The 26,322-nt window shown below is 54.2% G+C and overlaps 2 protein-coding genes across 5 annotated transcripts in view; one reads left to right on the plus strand and one right to left on the minus strand.

Moving 5' to 3' along the window:
- Col9a3 (collagen type IX alpha 3 chain) lies at positions 1-20,351 on the plus strand. Of its 2 annotated transcripts, none has more exons than XM_074075091.1 (32): positions 1-110; positions 661-729; positions 2,000-2,035; positions 2,595-2,666; positions 3,276-3,329; positions 4,375-4,410; positions 4,674-4,697; positions 4,933-4,986; positions 5,275-5,328; positions 5,634-5,711; positions 6,833-6,889; positions 7,378-7,431; positions 8,097-8,150; positions 8,406-8,459; positions 8,655-8,708; positions 9,167-9,220; positions 9,911-9,964; positions 10,645-10,698; positions 10,808-10,861; positions 11,185-11,229; positions 11,334-11,387; positions 11,487-11,540; positions 12,112-12,165; positions 12,296-12,367; positions 13,832-13,867; positions 14,549-14,593; positions 15,770-15,802; positions 15,996-16,142; positions 16,289-16,343; positions 16,757-16,939; positions 18,396-18,473; positions 19,460-20,351. In XM_074075091.1, the coding sequence occupies exons 1-32, from the start codon at positions 42-44 to the stop codon at positions 19,648-19,650; spliced, it is 2,082 nt and encodes a 693-aa protein (XP_073931192.1). In that variant the 5' UTR covers positions 1-41; the 3' UTR covers positions 19,651-20,351. The 2 variants fall into 2 exon arrangements, with proteins under 2 accessions (XP_073931192.1, XP_073931194.1); XM_074075093.1 differs by having other exon boundaries at positions 5,634-5,675.
- The window catches only part of Tcfl5 (transcription factor like 5), a 19,795-nt gene continuing 13,754 nt past the window's right edge, over positions 20,282-26,322 (minus strand). For all 3 annotated transcript variants that reach the window (XM_074075096.1, XM_074075094.1, XM_020173729.2), the window contains exon 6: positions 20,282-21,042. In XM_074075096.1, coding sequence (XP_073931197.1) covers positions 20,920-21,042 — 123 coding nt within the window. In that variant the 3' untranslated portion in view covers positions 20,282-20,919. The remainder of the gene's footprint in view (positions 21,043-26,322) is intronic.

Here is a 26,322-nt window from a genome sequence, read left to right on the forward strand (position 1 = left end):
GCCCAGCCGCGGGCGCCGCGCGGCGCAGAGCACCAGCCGCCATGGTCCGAGCGCCCACCCTGGTCCTGCTGCTCCTGCTGGGACAGCTCCTGGCGGCCACCGCAGAGCAGGTGAGCGAGGGACTCTGGCACGATGGGCGGCCGCGCGGGTCGGGGCCGGGGTCCGACGTGGAGTCGCGCAGCCGGGGACGACTCCGGCCGTCACGCAGCCACCGCGGGTCAGCCCGCGCGCCCACGGGGACCCTGGAGCAGCCTCTTGGCCCCACTGGCCGCCTAGCCGCAGACGCGCGGGGTCCCGTCCGCCTGAGCCCCACAGACAACGGGGCGCGTCGCGGATGAACCCGGACGGCCACCCCGTCCTTGCCCGGACGGGGTCTGGCTGCTGCCTGTGCTGCCATCGCGCTGGTAACGCACAATGTGGCCTTTGTTCCCCGCGACTCCCTGCGGGACCGCGGCGCAGCCACTTCTGGCCCGAGCGAGGATAAACGGTGCGCTGGCGCCAGGCTCCCACACCGGAGGCTTTGGGGGGCTCTGAGGCAGGTTGGGGGTGGTGGGCGCCTGGGACAGGTCCCAGAGCCATCTGGGATGGGAAAATGGAGCTGCTTTGTTGGGCAGAGCTCCTGAGGAGTTGGGATTCCCTAATGACTATTCTCTATTTCAGAAAGCGGGACCTCGAGGCCCTCCTGGTCCCCAAGGACCACCTGGGAAGCCCGGCAAGGATGGCATTGATGTGAGTTGGGAGAGGGGAGGGAGGGTTCCCTGAGACCCCATGCCTGTTGGTGACAGAACCAAGTCCTACCTTTGAGAGCTGTAGAGAGACAGGGAGCTAAGCCAGCACCTCCCCACCCTCCAACCCCACGTGAAAACACAAACCTGCTCCTTGTTCCCACTTCAGGTGTGGGGAGAGGGTGGGCCTTGGGCTAGAAATGTGGGCACTGAGGTGGGTGTCCCTGGGTGCCCTGAGGGGCCTGTACTCCTGTGTTCTGGGGATGCGGACCTCATGGTGTCATGGGGTGTGGGGCATGTCCTTCTGGGGGGCTGGGAGGTCTCTTTGGGGATGCCAGGACAGGAGCCAGTCTTGGAGAGGCAGTCTCCATGGTTGTCCCTGACAGGTGTGGCCCAAACAATTTGGGGAGGCAGCTGAAATCTTGCAGCCTGTGTCCCCTAAAGGGACAGTTTGGGGGGAACCTCCCCCATCCAACCATCTCCAGGGCGGCCGGGCTCTCTGGGGTGGGCTTCACCATGCCCTTTCTCCTTCTGGGTCTATGTGGAGGTCTATGGGGAGCTGTGCTGAGAGCCCCCCCAAGCCCCTCCTTAGCCTCCCTGTGAGTCCCCAACACCCTAGGAGGGCCGTGAGCATCCCTCCTCCACCACAGGGCTGTTCCTGGGGCCATGTTAGACCCTGGAACCGGGTCTAGGTCCTCGGCCTCTCTGTGCATCTCCTGCTGGAGTGGGCTCCTGGACCCCAGGGCTCCCACTTAAACCCTGCCCTTAAAGACCTAGTTGAAGGATTTAACCACCCTAGTGGGTGTCCACGGAGAGTGAGGCTACTGGAAAACGTAGTGGGGGGGCTGCCACCTCCCCAGCAGGTGGAGTTGGGAGGCCTCTTGGCAGCTCAAAGCCTGCTGTTTATTTTTTTGGTTTTCCTTTCTTTTCTTTCTGTTTTTGGTCTGCAGCTTACTTTCTAAAGCCCTTAGGCGTGGAGACATTGGGCTGTAGGGTACATTCCCAGTGTTGTGTCCCTGTGCCCAAAAAGTGGTTCCCAAATGCTGTGTGGGTTCAGCCCCTCTGTCTAGCTCACCCCTTTCCCAGATGAGCCCATAGAAGAGAGGGGCCCTAGGGTGAATGAGGGGTGCTGAGGAGCCCATGTTGTCTCCGTGGACTGAACCTCCAGGACTCCAGTTTCCAATGAGACTGGCCCTGCTCTGCTTCTGTTGCGTGGGCTCTCAGGAAACCCCCAGGTTTCAGGGTTCACACATGAGTGTCTCCCTTCTCTGCAGGGAGAAGCTGGTCCTCCAGGTCTGCCCGGGCCCCCGGTGAGTGTCCTGGTTGTGGGGGAGGGGTGCTTTTCCAGTCTGGAGAAGAAGATGAACACAGAGAACAGAAGGTCATTGATGCCCTGTCCTACTGTGCTGGGCCTGTGTCCCTAGGAGAGGCCTCAGAGTAGCCAGGACGGGAGTGGGAGGGGAGCATGTGGGATTCGGTGTCTCTGGGCAGGTCTGGCTGCAAGTTTTCTTTGGGCCAGTGCCCAGGCAGACCAGGGAAAGGGGGCAGTACAGCCCTGCAGGTCCACCCAGCCTGGAGCTGCTCCGGGTCTCTTACCTTGTCTAGCTCTAGGGTCCACTGGCAATCCCACACAGGGACTTGCTAGTCCTTGGTTGGAGAGGCTCAGTGGGCCAGTGGAATGTCCTACAGATATGGCCAGGAAGGGGTGGGCCAGCAGGGCAGCAGTGGGGACAAAGCCTCTAAGGAGAGGAGCCCATCTCCAAGGGTAGGTGGTGCTCAACATGGAAAGCACCTTTCTTCCTGCTTCATACCAGAGTTTAGGAATAGACTCCTCCTTCCCTCATACCTCTGCCCTTTCATCCTGCACAGGGACCAAAAGGAACCCCAGGGAAGCCTGGGAAACCAGGAGAGGCGGGTCTGCCAGGACTGCCTGGTGTGGACGTGAGTGTGCTCCCCCCTCGCCCCTCCCCCCCCACAGCCAAGGGTCAGGTTTTAATTGCTGTTCTCCAGCTGGGCCTGCTCAGGCAGGAAACTCAGTCCTGACAGAAGTCTTCAGTAGTCCCCAACAGGGGTCCCTGGCCTTCATCCCAGATTCTGTCAGTGCCTGGCGGGGAACAGAAGCAGCCCAGAGCAGAGTCAGAAGTCCCACCAGTTCTTCCTGATCCAGGAACAAGTGCCCATTATCAGAACCGTCTGCCCAAGGCTGGCCCGGCTCTGTGACCCTACCAGCACCAGGCTGGTTCAATGGGTCATCGTGGGCTCAAGGCCTGGCTCTAGGACCAGCCAGACTGGGTGCTGAGATGGGAGATGTGGGTCCTGCTGGATCTGTACCCACAGGTCCCAATTGCTGGTTTCCCACCTGCTGCTCCCACCTCTCACCCACCCCCAGCTCCACCTCCCAGCTCTAAGTACGCCAGACCCGAGAGTCTTCTGTCTCTCTATTCATTTTGCTTTAGGAAGGGTCTATGGCTCCTTTTTTTCCCCGGGTGGGGGGCTATATGCTCCCCATGTGGTAGCCCCTTGAGCCCCTCTTTCTACCTTCCTCCCCAGGGTCTGACTGGGAAGGATGGACCCCCTGGACCCAAAGGCGCCCCTGGAGAACGGGTAAGTCCCTACAAACACCAACGCTGCAGTCCAGAGGACCCTGGCCTGGGGGTGACCAGGTGGAGCCTTGTGTTCACAGGCTATCAAGATGGAAGTTCTGAGAGTGGTGGCCCTGACTGTACTGACTGGGCTGCAGCCCCTACAGTGGAACAGAGAGCCAGGCAGGCACAGAATGCAAAGTGGCCAGTCTCACTGGCTGCCCTCCCCTGACCCACACTCACATCTGGTCAGAGTTACCCTGGCATTCAGACCCCCGGGGCCTGGAGGGTGAACCACCACAAGGGGACTCAGAGTAACCCCCTGCACACCCCCTGAATCTGACCATAGTGTGTTTAATCCCACCCTGATAGACTGACACCTCTGACTTAGGCTGGCTTTCTCCTCTAGTGGCTTCTGAGCTCACATGCCCACTCCTTCCCCTTGGGGGAGGTCTCAGAGAGTGAGCAGGCCAGAAGTGGGGCACAAGGACTCAGCCCGCCCCTGGGAGTTGACCAGCTGTGCTGAGCATCTGGTTGAAAACAACAGAGAGCAAGTGGCCTATGGCCAGCTGGGCTTCCAGTGCCCCACCTGAGGGAGGACTGGTCCCAGGCTGTCTGGGGGACTCTCTGGTTCTGGTGCAGGGACCAGTGTGTGCACACTCCTGGGGCTATGTATGAAGCAGTCATTTTGGAGACAGGAGACACCCTCCCTGGGCTGAGGCCTGAGATTCCAGCAACCTCTGTGAGCTGGTACTGGAAGGCTTCCTGGAGGGGACAAGCATTAGGGTCACTGCTGTGTGGCGATTCCTTCTGGTAGCCCTGCCCTCCACCCAGGCTTCCCAGCAGGAAGCTTTCCTGGCCATACCTTTCCCCAGCAGGATGGTGGGCAGAAGGTCCTGCCCCAGGCTTCTGGGGCAGAGGAAGCTCTGCCATGGCCTCAGTCCTCTGTGAAGGGGCCTTCTGTCCCTGTTCCCACCTCGGAGGTGTGGACTTGGCCACCAGAGGGAGGAACAGTTTGCAAATGAAGGCAAGGTCAGCCCACTCCTCACCCCCATTTTCTTCCTCAGGGAAATCTGGGACCCCCAGGACCACCTGGGCTAGGGGTGAGTGCCCTCCTGTCCTCTCTAAAGGTGTTTGAGTAGCAGAAGGATCTGACCATGATGGAGTGGTCTGGAGCAGCCCCGGGGTCATCCCCTTGGTGCCTGTCTTGGAGGCTGGGCCCTGGTCTGGGATCCTGGGATGGGGGGCGGGGAGGAGCACCATCCACCCATCCTCTGAAGCACCCTTCCCCAGGACCCACTGAACCATCTTGAGGGTGTCGGGGAAAACCCCACCCAGTGCTCTGATCCTGTGCTTGGCTTTGCAGGGCAAGGGACTCCCCGGACCCCCTGTGAGTACTGACCACCCTTGTGGCCCCACCCAAGCACGCAAGCTCCAGAGCTGCCTCCCACCCAGAGCCAACCTGGGCTGGGATGTTCCAACCCAATGCAGGGGTGGGCTTCTTGGGCACAACCTGGTCACCCCACACCCTTAGCCCTGGTCCCTTCAGAGAGCAGACTGCCCCAGTGGGTCCCTCCCCCAGGTTTTGCAGGGCTCCCCACCTCTTACTTCTTTACACCCTCCAGGGAGAGGCAGGAGTGAGTGGCCTACCAGGTGAAATTGGCCAGAGAGGCCCCCCGGTGAGTAGCTGTCCCACACCTCCCTTCACCTCCACGGAGCAAGTTCATGTGGCTGCCACCATGCCCCCAAACCCAACCACAGAGCTCCTTGTCCCTCCCCCTCTCTCCTCTCTGTCCTCTGCCCCCTTTCTTGATGGGCATCGACAGAAAGAAGCCCAGGCAATGCCTCCCCAGCACAGGCTTTGTTCTGGGAGGCAGGAAGGAGCTAGGAGTGTCCTCTCCTTTGGGCAAGCTGTTCTGTCACTCAGGAAGTGTGGCCCTGCTCTGAATCATGACCCCTCCCTCCAGGGACCCTCTGGACTCCCAGGCCTGCCTGGACCCCCAGGACCTCCAGGACCTTCTGTAAGTACTGGGTAGGGGTATGGAGATGCCAGGCACAGATTAGAGAGTTGGGATGGACCGCCCCCCCATCCTGCCCCTTACACAGGCTTCATGCCTAGATAGGGCAGTCAGGGGCCCAGTCCAGGATAGAACCACCTGTACTTGGTGCAGGCGGTTTCTGTCACTGTCAAGTGCCCTCCAGATGGGCCAACAGCACCCAGCACTGGCCACCTGGGAATAGTATCAAAGGTCCAAGTCCTCTGTGGTGTGGTCTGAGAATGGGTGGGAGAGCCAGTGAACATCAGCCATCTCTCTGTGTGTTCCAGGGACATCCTGGGGTCCTCCCTGAAGGCGCCACTGACCTGCAGGTGGGCACTTGTGGTCACTGTGATGAGGACCCTGGGGTGGGTATCTGTTTTGGGGAGTCTGTCCTGAGGCCATGGCCTTAAGGACCCTCCAGTGCAGCATTGCTTCCATGGCAGCTCCAGACACAACCTGGGCCTCCCCTTGTCCTCCCCACCCATCCTGCCACCTTCTAGATCTGCTTCTCATGAAGCCTCTAGCAAACCTAGGTGGAGCTAGCAGAGTGGCTCAAGTGGTAGAATGCCTGCCTACCAAGCACGAGGCCCTGAGTTCAAACCTAGGTGGAAACAGGCTCATGCATAGCTTCTCAGCCACTCCTTGTCACAGGTGTCAAGTGGCTGCACTAGGCAGGACATACAAGTATTTCCCTCATCACAGAATGTTCTCGTCTAGAGTCTGGGACTTACTTTTATTTGGTCACTCCTATAAAAATAAACAAAAAAAGCAGCTCAGGCCTCGGACCAGTTGCTCCTTTTTGTGCAGCTGTTCTCAGTGTTGGTCAGCACCTCGTTGTCATGGAGAGCCCTTGTGGTTTGCAGGAAAAAAAAAGGCTGGACCAGTTTGATTTAACACTGAGGGTCATTTGCCTGCTGTTCTCGCCCTGTCTGTGTCCCAAGTGCTTGACCAGGTTGTGTCCTAGAGGGAGGGTGTAGGGTCTTTAGAATAGGAAAATCCTGGGGCCCTAGCATGGGCCAGTGGGCAGAGGCACCAGCTCTGCACTGTGGTCCAGCCTGCCCAGTTCCTTCCTTCCATGTCTTCCCTTGGTTCCCTGTGTCCGGCAGAGGATGTGCCTCTGACAAGAGCACTATAGCTGTTGCCTGGTGTCAGCAGCTTCCGTCCTAAAAACCACCAGGCACTTGGTCACAGTATGAGGTTCCCTTAGTGGCGACAACAGCCACCAAGTCAATAGCTGCTTTGCAACCAAGGGTCATTCTGCAGAGAAGATGGAGTGCTTGTGAAGGAGGGGTATCTAGCTGCTGTCTGGCTCCCTGTAGCCCTTCACCACACCTCATGTCCAGCACTGAATGAAGCCCTGTGTGGCCTCATCCATGGCCCCCATCACCTGTGGAATGGCCTTTCTCAGGGCCCTCTGGGTACTGGCCTCTTTTGTGGTCCTGCCCCATTTGACTGGGGGGCTCTGACCACTCTGTTTTCTGAACAGTGCCCTGCCATCTGCCCACCAGGCCCCCCAGGCCCCCCAGGAATGCCAGGGTTCAAGGTAAGTGGGTGACTTCAGGGTGACTTGTGCCCCAGCATACCCAAGACTACTGGCCCAAGACAGCCAGGTCCCCTCGTGGTGGTGGTATCTGGGGGGGAGATGAGGATCCAGAAAGCCTTATGCTGGCTCCAGGGTTGTCACAGGGAGAAAGTGGTGCTGGTCCCGTGTCCCACTCTTTCCACACCAGTGACACTGGAAGCCACAGGCTGGGCCTGGGCCAAGAGAGTCAGAGGAGACACAGAGAGAGGGCATGGGGGTAATCTGGTACCATTTGCCCACCCTGTCTCAGTGCTGCCCCTCCTGGTCAGCCAAGGGCCCTTGAGTGAGTCACAGTACCTCTTAGGGCTCAGTTTCCCCCATCTGGACCCAGGCCTTGGGTCCTGAATGCTACAGTGCTGCTCTGGGCTGACCAACAGCACAGGCCTCAGTGCTACTCGGGAAGGAAATGACCAGAGGTCTGGAGCTGCAACGTCCATGTTTGCTTTCAGGGACCCACAGGCTACAAAGGGGAGCAGGGCGAAGTTGGTAAAGATGGTGAGAAGGTAAAATGCTGCCCATCTCTGGGGCTGCTGACCCAGGAGGGGCAGGGAGGGGCGGAGGCTGGGGCCTCACGGACTCACTCGGGTGGGTGCCTGTTGAGCGTGCCTCCTCGAGGGCCTGGCTGGTTAGGGCTCAGTGTTCTGGGGCAGGGTCTCTGGATAGACACCCACCCACCCAATTTCACATGGAAGCTCCCTGTCATGGGACTTGAATGGCTACTCCATGCCAGAAGTGGCCCTAAGGAACTTGGCACTGGGCCTGAAGTGACCCTTACACCCTTTCCCTATAGCCACTGCCCATGGAGAGCTTATGTCCACCCTCAACACAGGCTGGGGCTGAGGTCTGGGATGCCCTTTAGTGTCCGGGAGGGCCGGGTGGAGACTGCTGCAGGCACAGCTGGAGGAGGAGGGTCCTGGAAAGGGTGTGGGAGTCTTGCTGGAACAGAGAACCCCCCAACTCAGTCCAGGCAGAGATGAGAACACTGTGACCCATGTGGCCTCTTTGGAGCTGTGGACAATGCATGCCCCCCTCACTTAGCCTCTGCCACTCAGCTGCAAAGTAGGGGCAGCGCTCCTCACTGCTCAGGCCCAGGTTGGGGACCAGTGGGCAATGGAAGGTGGTAGAAGAGCCAGGTTGAACCATCTGACCACCATTTTCTCCTTTGCAGGGGGACCCTGGGCCCCCTGGACCTGCTGGCAACCCAGGCACTGTGGGGCTACAGGTGAGCCTGTTGAGGGGCCCCAGTGACAGAGTGGGAGCTCCTTGGACAGCCATCAGAAGGAGATTTACCTTAGGATGTGGGGAGAGTTGGCTGGTACTCAGGACAGGATCACACCTGGGCTGATCCCAAGACTAGTGCTCTTCTTCCAGGGATCTAGATGAGGTTAGTCACTTCTGGGACAGATGCCAGGGCCCCACAGAGGCTTCCTGGCAGGAGTGCAGTCTGGCCTCTACATCTCCAGCTCTCTCCCCACAGGGCTCCCGAGGATTGCGAGGACTGCCAGGGCCACTCGGGCCCCCTGGGGACCGGGTAAGTACTGCTAGCCCTACACGGGCTGTGGACCAGTAGGTGGTCAGGGGCCTGGGCTTGTTACCACTCTAGACTTCATGTGGTCTGATAGAGAGGAGCCTCAGCAGAGCTGATAACCACCGGCCTCTTTCTGTGGCCTCCCTCTGGGTCTCTATTCCTGTGAGAAAACCCCAAATGCCCTTTCTTCCTCTGCAGGGTCCCATTGGGTTCCGAGGGCCCCCTGGAATCCCAGGAGCACCAGGGAAAGTGGTACGTGTGTGTCCAGAATGGAGGGTGGGCCCCACATCAGCCCAGGCCCTCTGTCCCCCATTCTGATATCTTGAACAGACTTCTCTCTCAGCTCCACTGGGCAGCAGCTGGGTCCTGCCCCAGGCTAAGCCATCCACGGGCACGTGGGGGCTCCTCGCACACATAGGGGATGGCACACCCAGAGGGGGCGCATGCCACAGGGCTCCTAGGGCCTGTAGTGCACCTGGGGGGTGGGGCACATCTGAGAGGCAGGTTTGTAGGAGTTAGTCCTTCATGGGAGAGCTGCCTCCTGTGTTTTGGATGTGAGGTGAAGAGTCATCATTCCTCTGACCCCTGTGACCTTCACATCCAGAAGGCTGACCCCAGCCAGGCCCTAGGGAACCTCGGTCATACCTCCGTTTGGCTCTCCCACCTTCTCTGTATTACTGACGCTGGTTCCTTCCCTTCTTCATTTCCAGGGTGACAGAGGCGAGAGGGGCCCAGAGGGATTCCGTGGTCCCAAGGGTGACCTCGTAAGTGAGAGGGAACTGGATTCTCTGGATCTTCCTACAGAGGACCCTAATCGAATTCTTAACAGGAGTTGGGGGTGGGGAAACACATGGAAGGCCCCTGCCAGGGAACTTGTGGGTGGGGGTCAGCCGCTGAACATATGCAGACCTGGAGGGACACCCTCAGCACTCTCTTTGCCCCACACTTATTCCCAAAGTCCACAAGGGAGTCCTTCAGCCCCTCTAGAGCAGCCAGCAGTGAGCAGTTCTGGGCACAGTCCTGGGCCCCGGGCAGGTACGATGTACTTTTGCTCAGTTTGCTCCCCTGTGAAGGGGGAACAAGGGAGACCACAGCTTTCGGGTCAGGCATGTGACTAGGAGTGAAGTCAGAAGATGGTCTCATGAAAGTGTTCCATGAAATGAACTGACATTTGCCTCTGATGGTCTCTAAGCCTTCCTCATCTTCTTCCCCACGTGGACCCCACTGGCTGGGAGCTCCAGGAAGTGGCCCTGTGGTGCTGCAGTGTCCACAGCTCCCAAAGATGGCTTTGCCCTCTGAGGCCCTGGTGGTGGAGCCTGTTCCCAGGTGGTTGCAATGGACCACACACTGCTGTCTCCTGGAGTACCTCGCCTGTCAGACTCAGTGAGGCAGGCTGGGAAGAGATTCCTCAGAGTTCCAACTGGGGCTGCTTCCATCCCTTATTTGTCCTTTAGGGCAGACCTGGTCCCAAAGGAATCCCTGGGGTAGCTGGGCCAGGTGGAGAGCCGGTGAGTACCTTGGGCCTATAGGACTCAAGTACTGCATGGTGGTCACGCAGGCTGCTCCCCATTGCTGCTCCTCTTGGCCAAGCTTCTGCCGTCTGTAACCACTGCTTGGGCAATGATTCTTCTGCAGTGGTCCTGGCCAGTCACAAAACTAGCTTCGCGGCCGTGTGTCCTTTAGCCAGACCCCCACTCAGAAGGACCTGTGGATGGTCCAGTACTGAGGTGATACCTTCTCGACATTCCAAACAATAGCTGAGCAGCCTCCAGAGGCCCCCGCCTTCCCTTTCTGCACCAGCCTACAGCTCAGCTGCTGAGACCCTGCAGAAGTAGACCGCCTTGGGTCAGGCTTATCTGCATTTTGGGCATTTGAGAGTAAGGGTGGGAGGGTATGGGTGGCAGATACAGATGTAGGACATCCCGAGGGTCCTAGGGGCACCCTGGCCAGTAGCGGTGCCTACCCATCCCCCCTCCTCATGTGGTCTCTGAGTGTGGCACGGGTTGTCATACAGCCACCTTATCGTGAAACCACAGGCATCCCTCAGGGGAATTGGGGGGCAGACCCAGTTCACAGCGGCGTGGGGGAAGGGGCTGCCTCACAGGCAGGGGGGACAGGGATGTAGAGGAAGGGAAGAGGTAGCGTGGGCGCCCTCTCTGAGGGACCTAATGCCGACCCTTGTCCCTAGGGCATGCCAGGCAAGGATGGCCGGGATGGCATAGCTGGACTCGATGGCGAGAAGGTTGGTGCCAAGCAGGCAGCCTGCTGAGAAAGGGGGGGCTAGGGAGACGTTCACCCTCCCAAGGCATCAGCTTCTGTCTTCCATCTCACCCCAATCACTCTCCTCACAGGGAGAGGCTGGTCGCAATGGTGCCCCAGGAGAGAAGGGTCCCAATGGGCTGCCAGTAAGTACCCAGGTGGTGGGGCACAGCTGTGGTGCCCAGTGGCTGCTGTATTCACAACCTGGGACTCGTACGTGTGTGGGACATGAGCCCTGCCTGGGGCTCTCGCAGAGGACTGCATCAGATGCTGGAGAAGCTATCACAACCCCACCCTAGGGACTCAACAGGACTGAAGTCAGCCCTGCCTTTTGGGGGTGCTCTTTCTGCCCCACGCCCACTACTTGAGTGTACACTCTGCAGCTGCCCTGTGCACACTATCTCTGTGGGCTTGCCAGCCCTGGCCCTGGCCCTGACCCTGACCCCGACCCTGACCCCTATCTTGGCAGGGCCTCCCCGGACGAGCAGGGTCCAAAGGCGAGAAGGGAGAATTGGTAGGTGGCTGCTTTCTTGCTTTCTTCCAGGGAGGGGAAGGCAGGCAGTGCCCTGGTCCTGGACAGAGGAGCTTCAGGTTCTCATGATCTCCCCTCTTCTGCAGGGCAAAGCTGGGGAGCTGGGTGAGGCTGGCCCCTCTGGAGAGCCAGGCGTCCCTGTGAGTATCCACAAGCCTCCACTCACATGTGCACATGGACTACCCTACCCCGACATGTGCACAGGAACCCTGCCTTCATGTCCTTTCCCCTTCCTGCAGGGAGACGTTGGTGTGCCTGGGGAACAAGGCGAGGCTGGTCACAGGGGCTCAGTGGTGAGTGGAGCGACGCAGCCCTGGGAGTAGGCATGGAGCCTGTTTCTGAGCAGGCTGGGGTGGCACTTTGGTGCATAGATTGGCCAAGCCTGTGAAAACTAGGGATTCTGGGAGATGGGGAGCCTTGCCTTCTTAGTTCCTTACCCACTAGGACAGTGGGGCCAACCCAAGCCCCGCCCCACCCCCACCCCCGCTGTAGGACCTTCATGCCGCAGCACAGCTCAGACTCTGGCAAGTACAGGTCTTGTACTTGGAAGCTCCCAAGCCTGCTGCCCCCACCCATGGATGAAGCCCACCCTGGGACCCTGAGGAGGCGGTGGGCATGAGTGCCTGGCACTAAATCTGGCCTGACAAATAGGACACCATGTGTGCCGGAGCTTTGAGACCCCTGGACAGGAGACTGCCTGCCTGTTGCCAGCAACTCAGCCAGATGGCTTAGGACTAGCTCCCATGTCCACCCAGTCCTGGGAGAGGCTGGGCTGAGCTTCTCAGGCCACAGAGGCTTTTGGGACATCCCCCCCAACCCACCTCCCCAAACATCAAGTCATCCATTCACACCTCTGTCTTTCAGGGGGCTCTTGGCCCACAAGGCCCTCCTGGGGTCCCTGGCATCCGCGGCTTCCAGGTAAAATTGGGGAAAAGTCTTGGGCCTGATGTGGCCAGCACAGTCAGGGCAGTGAGCCCGGTGGGCTGGGCAGTGGAGGGGTCCTGTTTGGGTTCCTGAGGTTGCTGACTAGCTGGGACTTTGTTCACAGGGTCGGAAGGGCAACATGGGAGATCCTGGCCTTCCAGGTCCCCAAGGCCTCCGAGGTGATGTGGGTGATCGGGTAAGTGGCCTTCCTAGCAAGTGGTCCCCTGTCTTTGCACCCCTCCCTATGCCTTCCCTGCCTTTGTCATAGTCCCATGGACACAGAGAAGAGATGGCCTAGGCCAGCTGGCCGGTCTCACCCAAGCCTGCTTCTGTCCACCTTGACAGTGGGGGTGATGACATGAGCTCTGGACGTGGCCTTTCACTCGGCATTCTTCATGGGCCAGAGGGGCCCTGGACTGCTTGTTGCTCTGCCTCTAGCCCCTTGAGCAGAACTGGCCAAGCCAGCCACATATCGTCAGGGCCCAATAATTAGGATGGGGAGAGGATTCAGCTTGAGGCCTCAGACCTTGTGCTACCTGTTGGGTGTCAGCTGAGGCTTGATTCAGCTGGTCTGGTTGCTATAAGAAAAGTTTGAACACCCAGTGTTCCAAATGATTGTAACTTTGCAATACCCATTTCCTGCCGGTCTTAAAACAGCCTGTGACGTTAGCTGTAGGGAGGGTAAGGGGCCAGGGGACTGCGTGGCTTGCTCAGGGTCCTGGCTAGCTGGTGGATGAGCCCTCACCTGGGAGGAGGGTGGGGCCTGGTCTGGGCCCCAGGCTTTTTCAGCAGGTCCTTGGAGGTCCATGTGCTCGCCTTGGCCTCTTTGGCAGGGCAGGGCAGGGATGAGTGCACACAGCCCTGTGAGGCTCCAGGGCATCGCTGCAGATGAGGGGGGAGGACCCACAGTGGGGACAGTGGGTCCTTTCTTAGCCTCCAGACGGGAAATTCCAGGGTTAGGGAATGTGCCAACAAGCCCAGGGCCTCCAAACCAGTGGAGAGGCAGGCGCAGCGGTGGCAGGAGGGAGTGGGGCTGTTTCTGACTTTCCCACCCTGGGACAGCTCTTGTGCCCTTGCTTTCCTAAATTTGCTCATGCTTTTTTCCCTTTGGGCAGGTTCTCACTGCCATTTGAGCAAATGGACTTATTTGTATTTATGTATTTAGTGGTACTTGGGATCAAACCCAGGGCTTTGTGCATGTTAGGCATTAAACTACCACTACACTACAGCCCCCCGTCCATGGACCTCTTTTAGATCCTAACAATTCCCAGGCGTCCCCAATTTCACAGTAAGATGGGATGATGATTAAGATGAGTGTTTGAATCTTTGAGTAAGAGTGAAATTGTCCTAGGGTTATGTGCGCGATGATACCCACGCAGTCCACAGGCATCAATACCCAACGTAAAAACCTCAGTGTCTACCAGGAACGATCCACAGACTCCCAAGGGATGCACAGGGAGCAGAATGGGCCAAGTGCTGCTGTCATCTGTGGGCCTGAGTTTAGCTTCTGGGCTGCAGGGCTGGAATTCTGGGCCCTCAGCCACAGGAGGTGTGGAAGTGGCAGCAGTGCTGTCCCCGCGGGATCCCTGTGTGCACCATGCGGTGGAACCACCTAGACATTCCTGGGATTCCTCTAACCCAGAGCCTTTTCTCTGCCCAGGGCCCTGGAGGCGCTGCAGGCTCTAAGGGAGACCAGGTAAGAAGGTGCCCGTGGTCAGGTCAGATCTGGGTCCTATCAAAAGTGTAACCACAAAGCTGTCCAGCTTCTGCGGGCCTACTGAGCTGTCTGGCTCTGGGTCTGCTTTTAGAACCTGAGCGGTTTCCTCCTCTCTCGTTTTGCTTCCTCCTCATCTTTGCTCTGTGGGCACCAGCCCCAGAGCAGAGCAGGGATGGAGCCAGCTGCCTTCCTGAGAGCAACAAAAGCTTCCTCTGGTTGGGGGAAACTGGCTTGTGAAAGGGGTGGGGTCAGCACCAAGGTTGCAGAAGCAGGTTACAAATGGGTTTGCTTCTCCTTGATACTGTTTCCTTCCTGCAACAGCTCAGGGTGGCGGGGCTGTGACTGCTGCCCTCTCCACCTACAGAACCTGCTTCTTGTAGCACCACGCCTTTCCATCCAACCTCACCCAACCTCATGCAAGGTTCTGCCTGATAGGAGTCATGATTATGTAAACAAGTGACTTTAGCATCGTGACCCTGCTCAGGCTGTGGTTCTCAGAGGCAGGGTCTTCATGCTGCCTTGGGAGCCTGTTCAAAGGCACGTGCCTGGGCTCGGCTCTGGCCTCAGTCTCGGGGATGAATGTTAAACACACCAAGGTCTGAGAGCAGGCAGCTTAAGGTAGGAAGGAGTCACTATTAACGTCGAGCATGTTGTTTTCAGGGTATCGCGGGTGCCGACGGCCTTCCCGGGGACAAAGGAGAGCTGGTGAGTATGGCTGAGTATCCTTACTGCCACACGAGAGCCAGCTAGCCGGTTTGGATGGGTGCTGTCCTGGGGTCAGTATCTGATGCCCCAGCGGGAGAACCAGCAGCTCTGCAGGCAGTGTGTGGACACTGCCCATTGGGTGCCATCCCCTTAGCAAGTAGGGTGCCCAGCTGGAAAGCGGTGCGGGTCAGGACTGCTCCCGGCTGAGGCATGGGGTTCTCCAGATGCCTCATGTCATGCTCTGCACGTGAAAGTCACCGTCTATGGCCTCTCGGGTTAATCGGTGGTGGCTGAGTTCTGAGTGGAGGAAACTCCACCTTCACAGGGCTGAAACTCTAAGTAGAAAGTACGATCTGTGACTCAGTTCACAGACTTGCATCTCTCCTTCTGGAGGGCACGAAAATCAAAGGGTCCTGAGGTTTGAAAAAAAAAAGAGACCTTTCTGGCTTTCAGGTGGCCAGAGATTTTAATTCTGCAGTGAACACTTCCCTTTGTGTCTGAGTAAAACAGAACCAGCCTAGCCCCAGGAATCCTGGTCTCTGGCAATGCCCTTTGTCCCAGTGTAAACTTCTTATGCACTGGCCAAGATAATCTCAGTTGTGTGTGCTTTATTTATTTTGGCAAGTTTTCAGCCCCTTGTGGTCACCTTTAAACTGAGGGGGAGCTGGGCAGTGACTGAGAGGGACAGAGCCCTTGTCAGCTGGGAGACCTACTTGCTTGGTTCCAGCCATGGTAACAGCAAGACGGGCAGGGGGCTCGCTGCTGCCCTTCCTGGCCAGGGCCCAGTCTTTCCACCTGCTGTCCGGCTAAGATTGTGTTTTGCATACCTGGGGCTGATCATTCCTGAGGACCCAGCTGGAGAAGGGGCCAGAGTTTTAGGACCGAGACATTCAGCTCAGCATCATTTACAATACTGTGGGAAAAAGAAGGGAAAGAAACTAAACAGGTGTAAGAGGAAATACTACGCAGCTACCGAAAGTAAGTTTTTTAAAAAGCATCAACAGATTATACTCAGCATTGTCGAGAGTACATGGAGAGATAAAAGAGAAGAACTCTGAATGGTTTGATTTTTATTTCATCCTCGGTAATAAGGTGCCTGATTGGTGTAGGAGCCACTCCCCCGCCAGCTCGCAATGAGGCACGAGTCATTAAAGCACATGCCTTCTCTCCTCACAGGGTCCCAGTGGCCCCGTTGGACAAAAAGGCGAGGTGAGTGCTTTGCAGATGATCCCACAACAAATCCAAGGAGCCTGTAGGCTTCCTGCCCACCTCTGGTGGCCAGCCAGCAGGTCAGTCTGTGGTGTGCTGCCCAGATCTGAGCTCTCCAGGGAAGAACACCTCGATGGCAGCTCCTGGCCCCTGAGCGAGGCCCAGTCCGAACTGCTTCCTGTTTCTCTTGCAGTCTGGCAGTCGAGGGGAACCAGGCCCCAAAGGCATCCAGGGACCCAATGGCACCAGTGGTGTCCAGGGTGTCCCTGGCCCCCCAGGGCCCCTGGGCCTCCAGGGCGTGCAGGGCGTCCCCGGCATCACTGGGAAACCAGGAGTTCCGGTGTGTGGCTCTTCCTTTCTCCATCAGTGCTGGGGGTGTCGGGCTTGTGCTGGCTGTAGATGACATTTTCTAAATGATCAGAGTTGCTTTGGGAGTGGGGTACTGGGGATACACTGCCTTTCACTGAGGAGTTTGGGTGATTCCAGGGCAAGGAAGCCAGTGAGCAGCGCGTCAGGGAGCTGTGTGGGGGAATGATAAGTGGTGAGTTGCGGTGGCCCTCCCCTGCCCCCGGGGCCTCAGTGCCTGGGCGCACACTTCTGCCTGCCCTGTCTGTCAGCCCTCAGGTCCACTTCTGGACTCCCATGGCCACCTGCCTATCCTCCATGCTAGATGAGGTCCCCTCAGCCCAGGGCCTGACACGATGCCTGGCACACAGGGGTGCACTAAAGCCTGTTGAACGGAGCTGTTACAAGGAACAAATTGCTGTGCCCCTTTGACTTGAGGGCAGTTCCCCAAGTGCTCCCCACACAGATGTCCTTTGCCCCTCTGACTCACAGGGTTTAAGGCACTCTAAGAGAAAGCAGGGGGGTGTCTCTCGGCCAGCTCCTCACACTTGCAGTCAATTCTGTGATTGTCTTCTCTGAAGCAAATGTTTGCATCCTGTTTTCCCAAAGAGCAAATTGCACAGTTAGCCACGCACCTGAGAAAGCCATTAGCACCGGGCTCCATCGGTCGGCCTGGTCCAGCTGGCCCCCCAGGGCCCCCAGGCCCCCCAGGCTCCATCGGCCACCCTGGCGCTCGAGGGCCCCCCGGATATCGTGGTCCCACTGGGGAGCTTGGAGACCCTGGACCCAGAGGTGAGTAGTCGAACTAAGACGGTCACCTTGCTGTGGGCAGCAGTGGCTCAGTCACATGAGGAAACCCAGACACATCCCACACGAACCAGCACAACGCTGAGATGTCCTCCTCCCAAGGTACATGGAGGAGATGACACGAGGGGCAGCCAGGCCCAAAGTCGCCTCAATGTGAGCTTGCCAGCCTCATGCCGTAAGACCTGAGTCTGACAATGCACCTAGTCTTCTGTGCACATGTTCATCTAGACACGCTGTAAAAATGGGCAGAAGACCCGGCTATTGCCAAGTGCTGCTCCAGAACGTGCCAGGGCAAATCCGGGGAGACTCCTGGAAGGCTAGAGCTTCATGCTCTTGGGGTCCAGCACATTAATTCCTTATTAATCCTGCAGGAACTCCAGCATTCTTTTAATGTGATATTTTCTCAGATACTACCAGAATGAAATTTGGTGGGGAGGGAGGGTGGATAAAAGGAACCCGGCTGATACTCAGTCACAAATACCTTAACCGATGGCAGCTCTGCTCCATCATTAGAGCAGATACCGGATGCCAGAGATGACTGTGCAGTTGAATGAGAATATACACACAACTGGCTTCCCAGGCCTCAGATACAAGCCACTATCACTGCCAGGTCTCCATCTCCCCCCTCTGAAAACACTGCACCAAGTAGGACCCCCTCCATACACACGCACACACACACACACACACAGGTGAGGCCCATCGCTCCAGGGTCAATCACTGGATGTCAGAGTCTTCACTGCCCTGCGGGGAGGTCAATTCCTAACTCCAGGCCATGGATGCCACCCCGCCAGCAGCAGTGGTGGCCTCATGACCTTGTTCTGTAATCATGCCTGCATGTCTCATCAACTTCAGAAGACATGCTGTTGAGAAAGATAAACTGACAACCACCGCCGAAACAAAGGCGGCATTGCTACTGTCAACACCAGGCAAAGCAGACAAGTGCCAATAACGCCCCAGGGGGTCGCTGTAGTCATCAGAAGTTCAGGGCTTTAGTGCCCACAAAGCCAGCCTTACAAAGCGGTGTCACTTGAAGAGATTTTAACAACCTCTCTGTAACTACGGCTCTTGCAGGCCAAAACACAGAGATATATTTGAATAACACAATTAGGGGACATTTTAAACACCCTTCAGTAACTCACAGGTCAAAAAAGTCACACTGAAAACATGAGCACCAGATAAGACACGTACAAACTGGTTAACAGGTATAAATACTTTGAACAAAAGACTAAAATCCATCCAGAATGGCTGCTGCGGGTCTGTGATGTTGGCCAGGGGCACTGGTGGGTCCATCAAGCCCTGCTGGGTGACATCTGCACCCTCCTAGTGGTAAGAGGTGTGTAAAAGCAGCGTGCAAGTTGTTGCAAGCTGGACTCCAGGTGCTCACTGTGTGGTTACAGCCGCTTAGCTGCTCTAACGATGGTCTATGTCCATCCCACTGTAGGAAGCCAAGGTGACAGAGGAGACAAGGGTGCAGCAGGCGTGGGGCAGGATGGGCCTGCTGGGGACCAGGGGCTCCAAGGTAGGAGGTCACTGTCACCTGCAATGTTGATAGTGACATGCACACATCTCCTTTTCTCATGAGGAAATGTTTTCCTCTTGGCAAAACATTCTTAGAGGCCGGATTAGAACTGCCTTTATAACTTTCAATACACCTTGAGCCACCCCACCAGCCCTGTGTGTGTGTGTGTGTGTGTTGGGTTTTTTCAAGATAGGGTCTCTCTCGCTATTTCCTCCTAATCTCTGCCTCCTGAGTAGCTGGGATTACGGCGTGAGCACAGCTTTCCCATACCTCCTTGAAGACCCATTTTGGGTCTTTTCACCTGCACGCATGCACGCCTCCTTGGGTCCAAGGCATCTTGGTGTTGATAAAACCCCTGTGAGCTGCTCTGTCCAGGCTCCTCCACCCTGCAGCAGGCAGAGCAGTCTTGGGCCCCAGACCTCCCCATTTCCTCCATGAGGCACACCCCATGCCCTCTTTTGCTGCTCTGCCCCCATCTTCCTGGTGCCCAGTTTGCATCTCACCACCTGAGGGGCCTTAAGCATCACCTTCATCACTGTTCCCATAAACAGCAGCCTCCCACACACCTCCTAGACTGGCTGTCACCCATCGCTAGGGTGGCTGACTGCCCTTTGCTCACCCCAGGCCATTCCCACGGTTGCCAGAAACATCATGGCTCACTAGAGCTACCCGCCTCTCTCCCTCCTGGGGCCAGCCTACCTCCTTTTTTACCCACCCAAATTCACTCTTCACATGCACCCCATAAGCCTTCTGAACTGGGGTGCACCATGTCCTCAGGACCACCACGCCCTCCCTGTGGCCTGGGCCTTGCCTGCACCTGCCTAGTGCCTGCCTTTGCCCCTGCTGGGCTTTCTTCCCCAGGCCTCTTCCCGAGTTCAGAAATAGGGGTTGGTTTGCCAGGCAGCTGAGAACTGCTGCTATGTTCAGTTCCTATAACCTCTGACCTCATCCTGCTGTGACCTCTAACCTCATCCTCCTGGTTACAGGGCCTCAAGGCGTGCCCGGCATCAGCAAAGATGGCCGAGATGGTGCTCATGGCGAGCCTGGGCTTCCCGGCGACCCTGGCCTTCCCGGTGCCGTAGGGGCTCAGGGGACTCCAGGGATTTGTGACACCTCAGCCTGCCAAGGAGCCATGTTAGGAGGAGGTGGAGAAAAGTCAGGTCCTCGGAGCTCATGAAAGAAAGAGAACATACGGAAGTAACAATGACGATTTAAGCAGTGCCTCCAATGGGGCAGCCCGGGATCAGCGCTGTGGTTACCAGCAGTGGGCACACAACCAGCTGCTTAGTCCAGAAGGCCTTCCTGGCCTGCCTTGGGCTCCCTCGACGGTGGCTGCTGGTGCGTGGGTCCTGCAAGCATTTCCCAGGGCCGTTATCATCTGTGTCCCATCTGCAGTGTTTACGGTGCCTGCTCATCTGTGACAGCGTGCCTCAGGCGCGGGCCCTGTGGAAGGACACTGTAAACCCAGCATCTGGAGGGTGGAGGGGTATCTAGGCAGTTTTGTACAATTCCGTGTGATAAGAACACTCAGCGACTTGTTTACATAACGTTTGTATAAAGACTATGATACGCTCCCGATAAAATGATACATTAAGTCCAGATTAGTAAGTGCCTACGGTGTAACACAAAATTAAAAATTTGATGTTTGGTGTCCCTTCTGTGCAAAGCTCTAGTCTGCTTTACCTACTGTCTGTGCACAAACGTAAGGTCTCTGACAGTCTTTACCGGCGGACGGGGTGGGAGGACAGTAACCGCACACGGCACCAAAGTCTGCTGGAGGGTCTGCTGTAACAAACAAAGCCACTCGCTGGGAAACTTCCAAACACACAGTTTATTACACACGACTCACATGCGGAAATGTGAGCATGAAGCACCTACCGAGAAAACATTTATGGAGAAAGTATTTTAAAGGAAGTCTCTGGAAAATTTTTGGCAAAAAATTTTAAAATAGTACTGTGTTTTGCAAGACAGAGTACCTAAGAGTGGAAATAATTATGGGGAGTGATATAACAAATGAAATAAAATCTCCAAACTACTAGTGAAGAACAATTTACCTTTTCCAATTGCTAAAGGGGCATATTTAAAATGTAAATAAAATAAGTAAAAAGAAATGCTTGCTTTGGTCTTCCCAAGACTAAAGAAATTACAAGGATGGTAATTTTCAAGTTATCATGTTAAGAACACATGATGGAGTCAGATCATTGAAAACTACTTACTAATTACCGAGATGTCTTCATTCCCAAATGGCCACTAGGACATTAATCGGTAAGCGTTTGGCTCTAGATAAATACTCTCACAAAATGTGCTCTCAAAGTCCCTACTGGAGTCCCATCAACCTGAGCCACGCCCCTTTTGAGGTGGACTGTCCGAGCCGGGGCTCCAGAATCGCAGAACACGTGCAGTCCCGCAGGGACGCCATTCACCCCCAGGTCCCGGTTCAGTCCAGTCACTTGAGCTCCATCGCGGGGCTGCTCTGCAGACTGCCCTGTGCAGGGCAGGTCACCAAGGAGTCTGGTCTGGTCAGCTTTAGCCTTCTGCCAGTTTTACCGCAAAACACGCTCTCAAATTCCTAAAGTCAAGAAGTGATTGTTAATGTACTGAACTCATAGATATGGAATGCTGATATCTTCAAAAGCAAAAAGGTTGAGGACTGGGCATGGTGGTACATGCCTGTAATCCCAGCTACTCAGGAGATGGAGACTGGAAGGATCCCAGTTTGAGGCCAACCCAGGCCAAAAAGTTAGTAAGACCACATCTCGATCAACAAGCTGGGCATAGTAGTGAATGCCTATGGCCCCAAAAACACAGGCGGCATAGGCAGGTGTCTAAGACTGGCCCTGGGCAAAAATGAGATACTCTATTCAAAAAATAACTACAGCAAAAGAGGGCTGGGGCGTAACTCAGGTGGTACTGAGCCGTCCTAGCAAGCGCAGGGCCCCGAACTCCAACCCCTGTACTACAAAAACAAAACAAAACAAAACAAAAACACACAAAAGGTTGAGATTTGGAGCTATGCAATTATTTCAAAATATATGCTTCTAAGGTATCGCAAACTTACATCACACTGTATAAGAAGGTACGTGTGATAAAAATAGGGATTTGAACATTCTCCCTAATAGCAGTTACACTCTGTATTTTTTTCTTCGCTTTTTCAATACATTCTCAAACGGCTGAGGGCATTGTTAAAGCAGCCATAACGTTTTTATCGTAGTAAAAATTACATAGCAAAAAATGCACCATTTGTGCCATTTTGAAGTGTCCAGGTCCATGGCTGCCCTCCCCACTCACAAACTGGTGTTGTGGCCAGGCCAGCACCAGGCACCATCACTAAATTGCTCCCAGTGGTGCCCTGCCAGCCTCGGGTCCCTTCGCTCACGTTGCTCCTTCCCTCACTTCCTTTTAAAGGGCTTCAGTTCCCCTGGCTGAGTCAGGCCAACCGCCCTGAGGACAAGGGTCAGTCTGAACCTCACAGGACGGAGCCTTGGAGATGGATGCCAATTTTTAAATTTTGTTTAAAGCCAAGTAAATCTAGGTTTGTATTATTTTATTGTGATAAAATGCACATAAATATTTTGCCAAAACCCAGGCACTGGTGGCTCATGCCTGTAATCCTAGCTACTTGGGAGGCTGAGATCAGAAGGATCACAGTTCAAGGCCAGCCCAAGCAAATAGTTCACAGGACCCCATCTCTAAAATGAGCAGGACAAAATGGACTGGAGGTGTGGCTCAAGCAGTAAGGCACTTACTTTGTAAGCACCAAGCCCTGAGTTCAAACCCCAGTCCCACCAAAAATAAAAAAAATTGCCAATGGTTAAATAACATCTGTCAGTAGGGTGCGATCCACGGCATTAAGTATGGTCACAGAATTGTACAGTCACACCCTGTCTTTTCCCATCATGCTGAACAGGAGCTGCCTCCATTCCCCAGCCCTGGCACCACGCTCTACTTGAAGTCTGACTTCTCCCGGGGCCTCGCACAGGGACCCACGCACTTTGTCTTTCATCCCTGGCCGACCTCACTCAGCATGATGTCCTGAAGGCCACCCGGGCTGTGGCAGGTGTCAGAACTTCGTCCCTCCCACTGGCGCACAGTGCCGTCTTGGGGGTATAAATGTGCTGCTCCGTTACCTATTACAGACACTTAGGCTGTCTGCACTCTTGGTCACTGAGAATGGTGCTGCTGTGAGTACTCACAGCCATGTATGCATTTGGGTCCCTCTTTTCCATTCTTCTGGGTTTATAGCCAGAAACAGAACTGCTGGATCACGTGGCCATTCTGTCCAACTTTTTGAGAATCTTTTTCACACCGGGGCTGCACCATTGCACACTCCCACCAACAGTGCACGGGGCTCCAGTTTCTCCTCACCTCTGCCAACACTTGCCGTCTTCTGTTTTCTTGGTCAGTCATCCTCCCGGGCGTGCAGTGGTATCTCACTGTGGTTAGGGTGTGTGGGCCCGATGACCAGTAACACTGAGCCTCTTTTCACTACTTGGAGAAACATCCATCCAAGTCTTTTGCCCATTTTTAAATTTTGTTGACTTTTGTTGCCCAGTTTTATATAGTAAGTTTATGTTTAATTCAAGGCCTGGAGAAGCACAGGTGCTGTCACCATTGATTTAACTTCTGAATAATCTGCAGTGATTGTAACCTTCCACCTATCCACATTTTAAGTGACATTCAACCAAAGCAATCTGTCATCTCCAACACTCAGAAGTTGTATCTGTTATAAATATACAGCCATAAAGGGCTTTAGGATACAAGATGAGCATGCTGGTACAGACTTGTAATCCCAGCTACTTGGGAGGCAAAGGTAGGAGGACTGAGGTCTGAGGCCTGCCCAGGCAAAAGCATGAGACCCTACTGAAAAACAAACTAAAAGAACTGGGGGAGTGACTCAAGTGTTAGAGCACTTGCATGAGGTCCTCCAGTACCATTAAAAAAAACCCAAAAAGCTTTAGGATGCAATTTAAGATGAAACTCACTTAAAAAATTTTTATTGACATGTGTTAATTGTACATATTAACGTAGTTCAGTGTGTTAGTTTAATTCGTGCAACACACACTGATCAAATCCAACCACCTTTGTCCCCGCACCGCCCCGTCCAGCCCCTCCAGCCTCTATCACTATTCAACTTCCACATATGGGAACAAGCTGAACCTGTCTATGTCTGCTTATTTCACTGAACATAACGTCCTCCAGTTCCATCCATTTTGCTGCAAATGACAGGATTTTCTTCTTTATGACTAATACTTCATTGTGCACTCATACATGCCCTCATCTACTCATGGGCACCTGCACTGATTCCGTACCTTGGCTGTTGTTTAAACATGAGTGTGCAGGTATCTCTTTCGTATGCTGACTTCATTTCCCATACAGCTCAATCACTGAATCACACGGCACACCAATTTTTGAGGAGCCTCCATACTGTCCTCTGGAGGCTGTACTAATTTACACTCCCAACAACTGTGTGTAAGGGGTTTTTCCTCCATATCCTGCCCTTTTTTACGTGTACTTTTTTCCTTTTGTTTTGGTGGTATTAGGGTTTGAAGCTGGGGCCTTGCACTTGCTAGCCAGGTGCTCTACCATCTGAGCCACAACCCAGCCCTTTTTTTTTGTGGGGCAGGAGGGTGGACTGGGGTTTTGAGGTAGAATCTCACTGTACAGCCCAGGCTTGCCTGGAACTCATGGTCTTCCTACCTCAGCCTCCTGAGTGCTGGGATTACAGGTGTATAACATCACATCTTGCTGTATTCGTTATTCTTATTGGCCATTTGGATCTCTCCTTTTTTTTTTTTTTTTGGCAGAACTAGGGTTTGAACCCAAGGCCTCGTACTTGTTAAACCAACTGTACCACGTCATCCACATCTCCAGCCCTAAATTCTACTTTTTAATTAGTAGACATTCATAGTATAAGGAGGCCCATTGTGATATGTCCATAGATGAGCAACTCCAGCCTGTTGTCTTCCCCTTTTCAAAGTGTGTGGTGGTTTCTATCATGCTGTCTTCACCCTGCAGTATCCACTCCTTCCTCCTCTCCCTCCTGTTGATCCCCCCAGACAGTTCTCTTTTACATCCATATCCACCAGCATTTTAGGTTTAGATCCCACAAATGAGAAAAATATGAAGTATTTGGCTTTTTGAGTTTGACTTATCTCACTCAACATGATGATTTACAGTTCCATCCATTTTCCTGCCAATGACCTAGTTTCATTTTTCTTTATGGCCAAGTAATATTCCATGATTATATACATACGTATAAAATTTTCTTTATTCATTGGTTTTTGGGCACCTTGGCTGTTTCCAGTTTGGCTATTGTTGAAGAGTTTAATAAACATGGTGTGCAGGTCTCTCTTATAAATTTACAATCCTTGGGATATACGCACAAGAGCTGCATGGCAGGGTTAATAAGGCAGGTCTATTTTTAGTTTTTTTGAGGCAATTCCATACCAATTTCTACAGTGGTTGCACTAATTTACATTCCCACCAACAGTGTATACGGCTCCCTTTTTCCCTGCATCCTCGCCAGGGTTTTTTTGTTGTTGTTGTGTTTGTTTGTTGGTACTGGGGTTTGAAATCAGCTTCAAGCATTCTACCACCTGAGCCACCCCACCAGTCCTTTTTTTGTGTTGGGTTATTTTCAGGATAAGGTCTCACAAACTATTTACCCAGGCTGGTCTCAAACCATGATCCTCCTGATCTCTGCCTCTCAAGTAGCTGGGATTACAGGTGTGAGCCACCGGTGCCTGGCTTTTTTTTTTTTTAAATGACAGCCCATTGGGTGAGGTGAGATGGAATCTCAATGTCATTTTGATTTGCATTTCCTTTATGCCTAAGGACACTGAACATTTCTTCATGTATTAGCCATCTGTATGTCTTCTGAGAACTGTTCATTTGCCCAATTATTGTTCTTTTGCTCTTTAATATTTTGAGCTTTTTGTAATCTAGATACTAATCCTTTATCCACTGAATAGGCGTGTCTCTTGATTTTGCCAACTGTTTCCTTTCATTGCACAAACTTATTTATATACTTTTTTTTTTAAGCAGTACCGCGGCTTAAACTCAGAGCCTTGCACTTGTGAGGCAGGCACCCCACCAGCCTGATGTGCAGAAGCTTTTTGATGCAGGTCTATTTATCTATTCTTGCTCATTTCCTGGGTAACTGGAGTCCTAGTCAGAAAATAACTTCTTACACCTCTACCTTCCAGTGTTTCCCATTTTCCTGAAGTAGTTTTAGACTCAGAATTAATGTTAAGATTTGATCCATTCGGAGCTGATTTTTGCACAGGATGAGAGATAGGGCTCTAGTTTCGATGTTTTGCGTGTAGATAGCCAGCTCTCGCAGCACCACCTGTTGAAGAGGCCGTCTTTCCTCCAGTGTGTAATGGCCTTTCTACCTGGACCCACTGTACTACTGATCTGCATCCCCGTGATGGTGAATACTGAGCATTTTTTCATTCATTTGTTGGACATTTGTATATATTTGACAAGTATATTTAGATCATTTTCCCATTTTTTTAAATGGCTTGCTTTTTGTTAAATTTTTGAGCTCTTCATATATTCTGGATATTAACCCTCTGGTAAGTATTTTCGTCCATTCTGTACGCTGTCTCTTTACTCTGTTCATTGTTTTCTTTGTTGTACAGAAGCTTTTTAGTTTGAAGTAATCCCATTTATCAAATTTGCTTTTTGCTTTTGTTTCCTGTGCTTTTGGGGATTATCCAGAAAATCATTACTGTAGCAACATCTTGACATGTCTGCCCTGTTTTCTTCTAGCAGTTTCAGGTCTTCCATTTTCACTTGATTTTTTGTACACAGGATGGGAGATAGGGGCCAAGTTGCGTGTGGATAT

This window comes from Castor canadensis, chromosome 5 (genome assembly GCF_047511655.1).
Source record: "Castor canadensis chromosome 5, mCasCan1.hap1v2, whole genome shotgun sequence".
Taxonomy (NCBI): Eukaryota; Metazoa; Chordata; class Mammalia; order Rodentia; family Castoridae; genus Castor; species Castor canadensis.

Coding starts and splice junctions, on each gene's coding strand:
- Col9a3 (XM_074075091.1), top strand. CDS start 42: ATGGTCCGAGCGCCCACCCTGGTCCTGCTGCTCCTGCTGGGACAGCTC. Junction 730..1,999: donor CCGGCAAGGATGGCATTGAT/GTGAGTTGGGAG, acceptor CCTTCTCTGCAG/GGAGAAGCTGGTCCTCCAGG. Junction 4,411..4,673: donor CAGGACCACCTGGGCTAGGG/GTGAGTGCCCTC, acceptor TTGGCTTTGCAG/GGCAAGGGACTCCCCGGACC.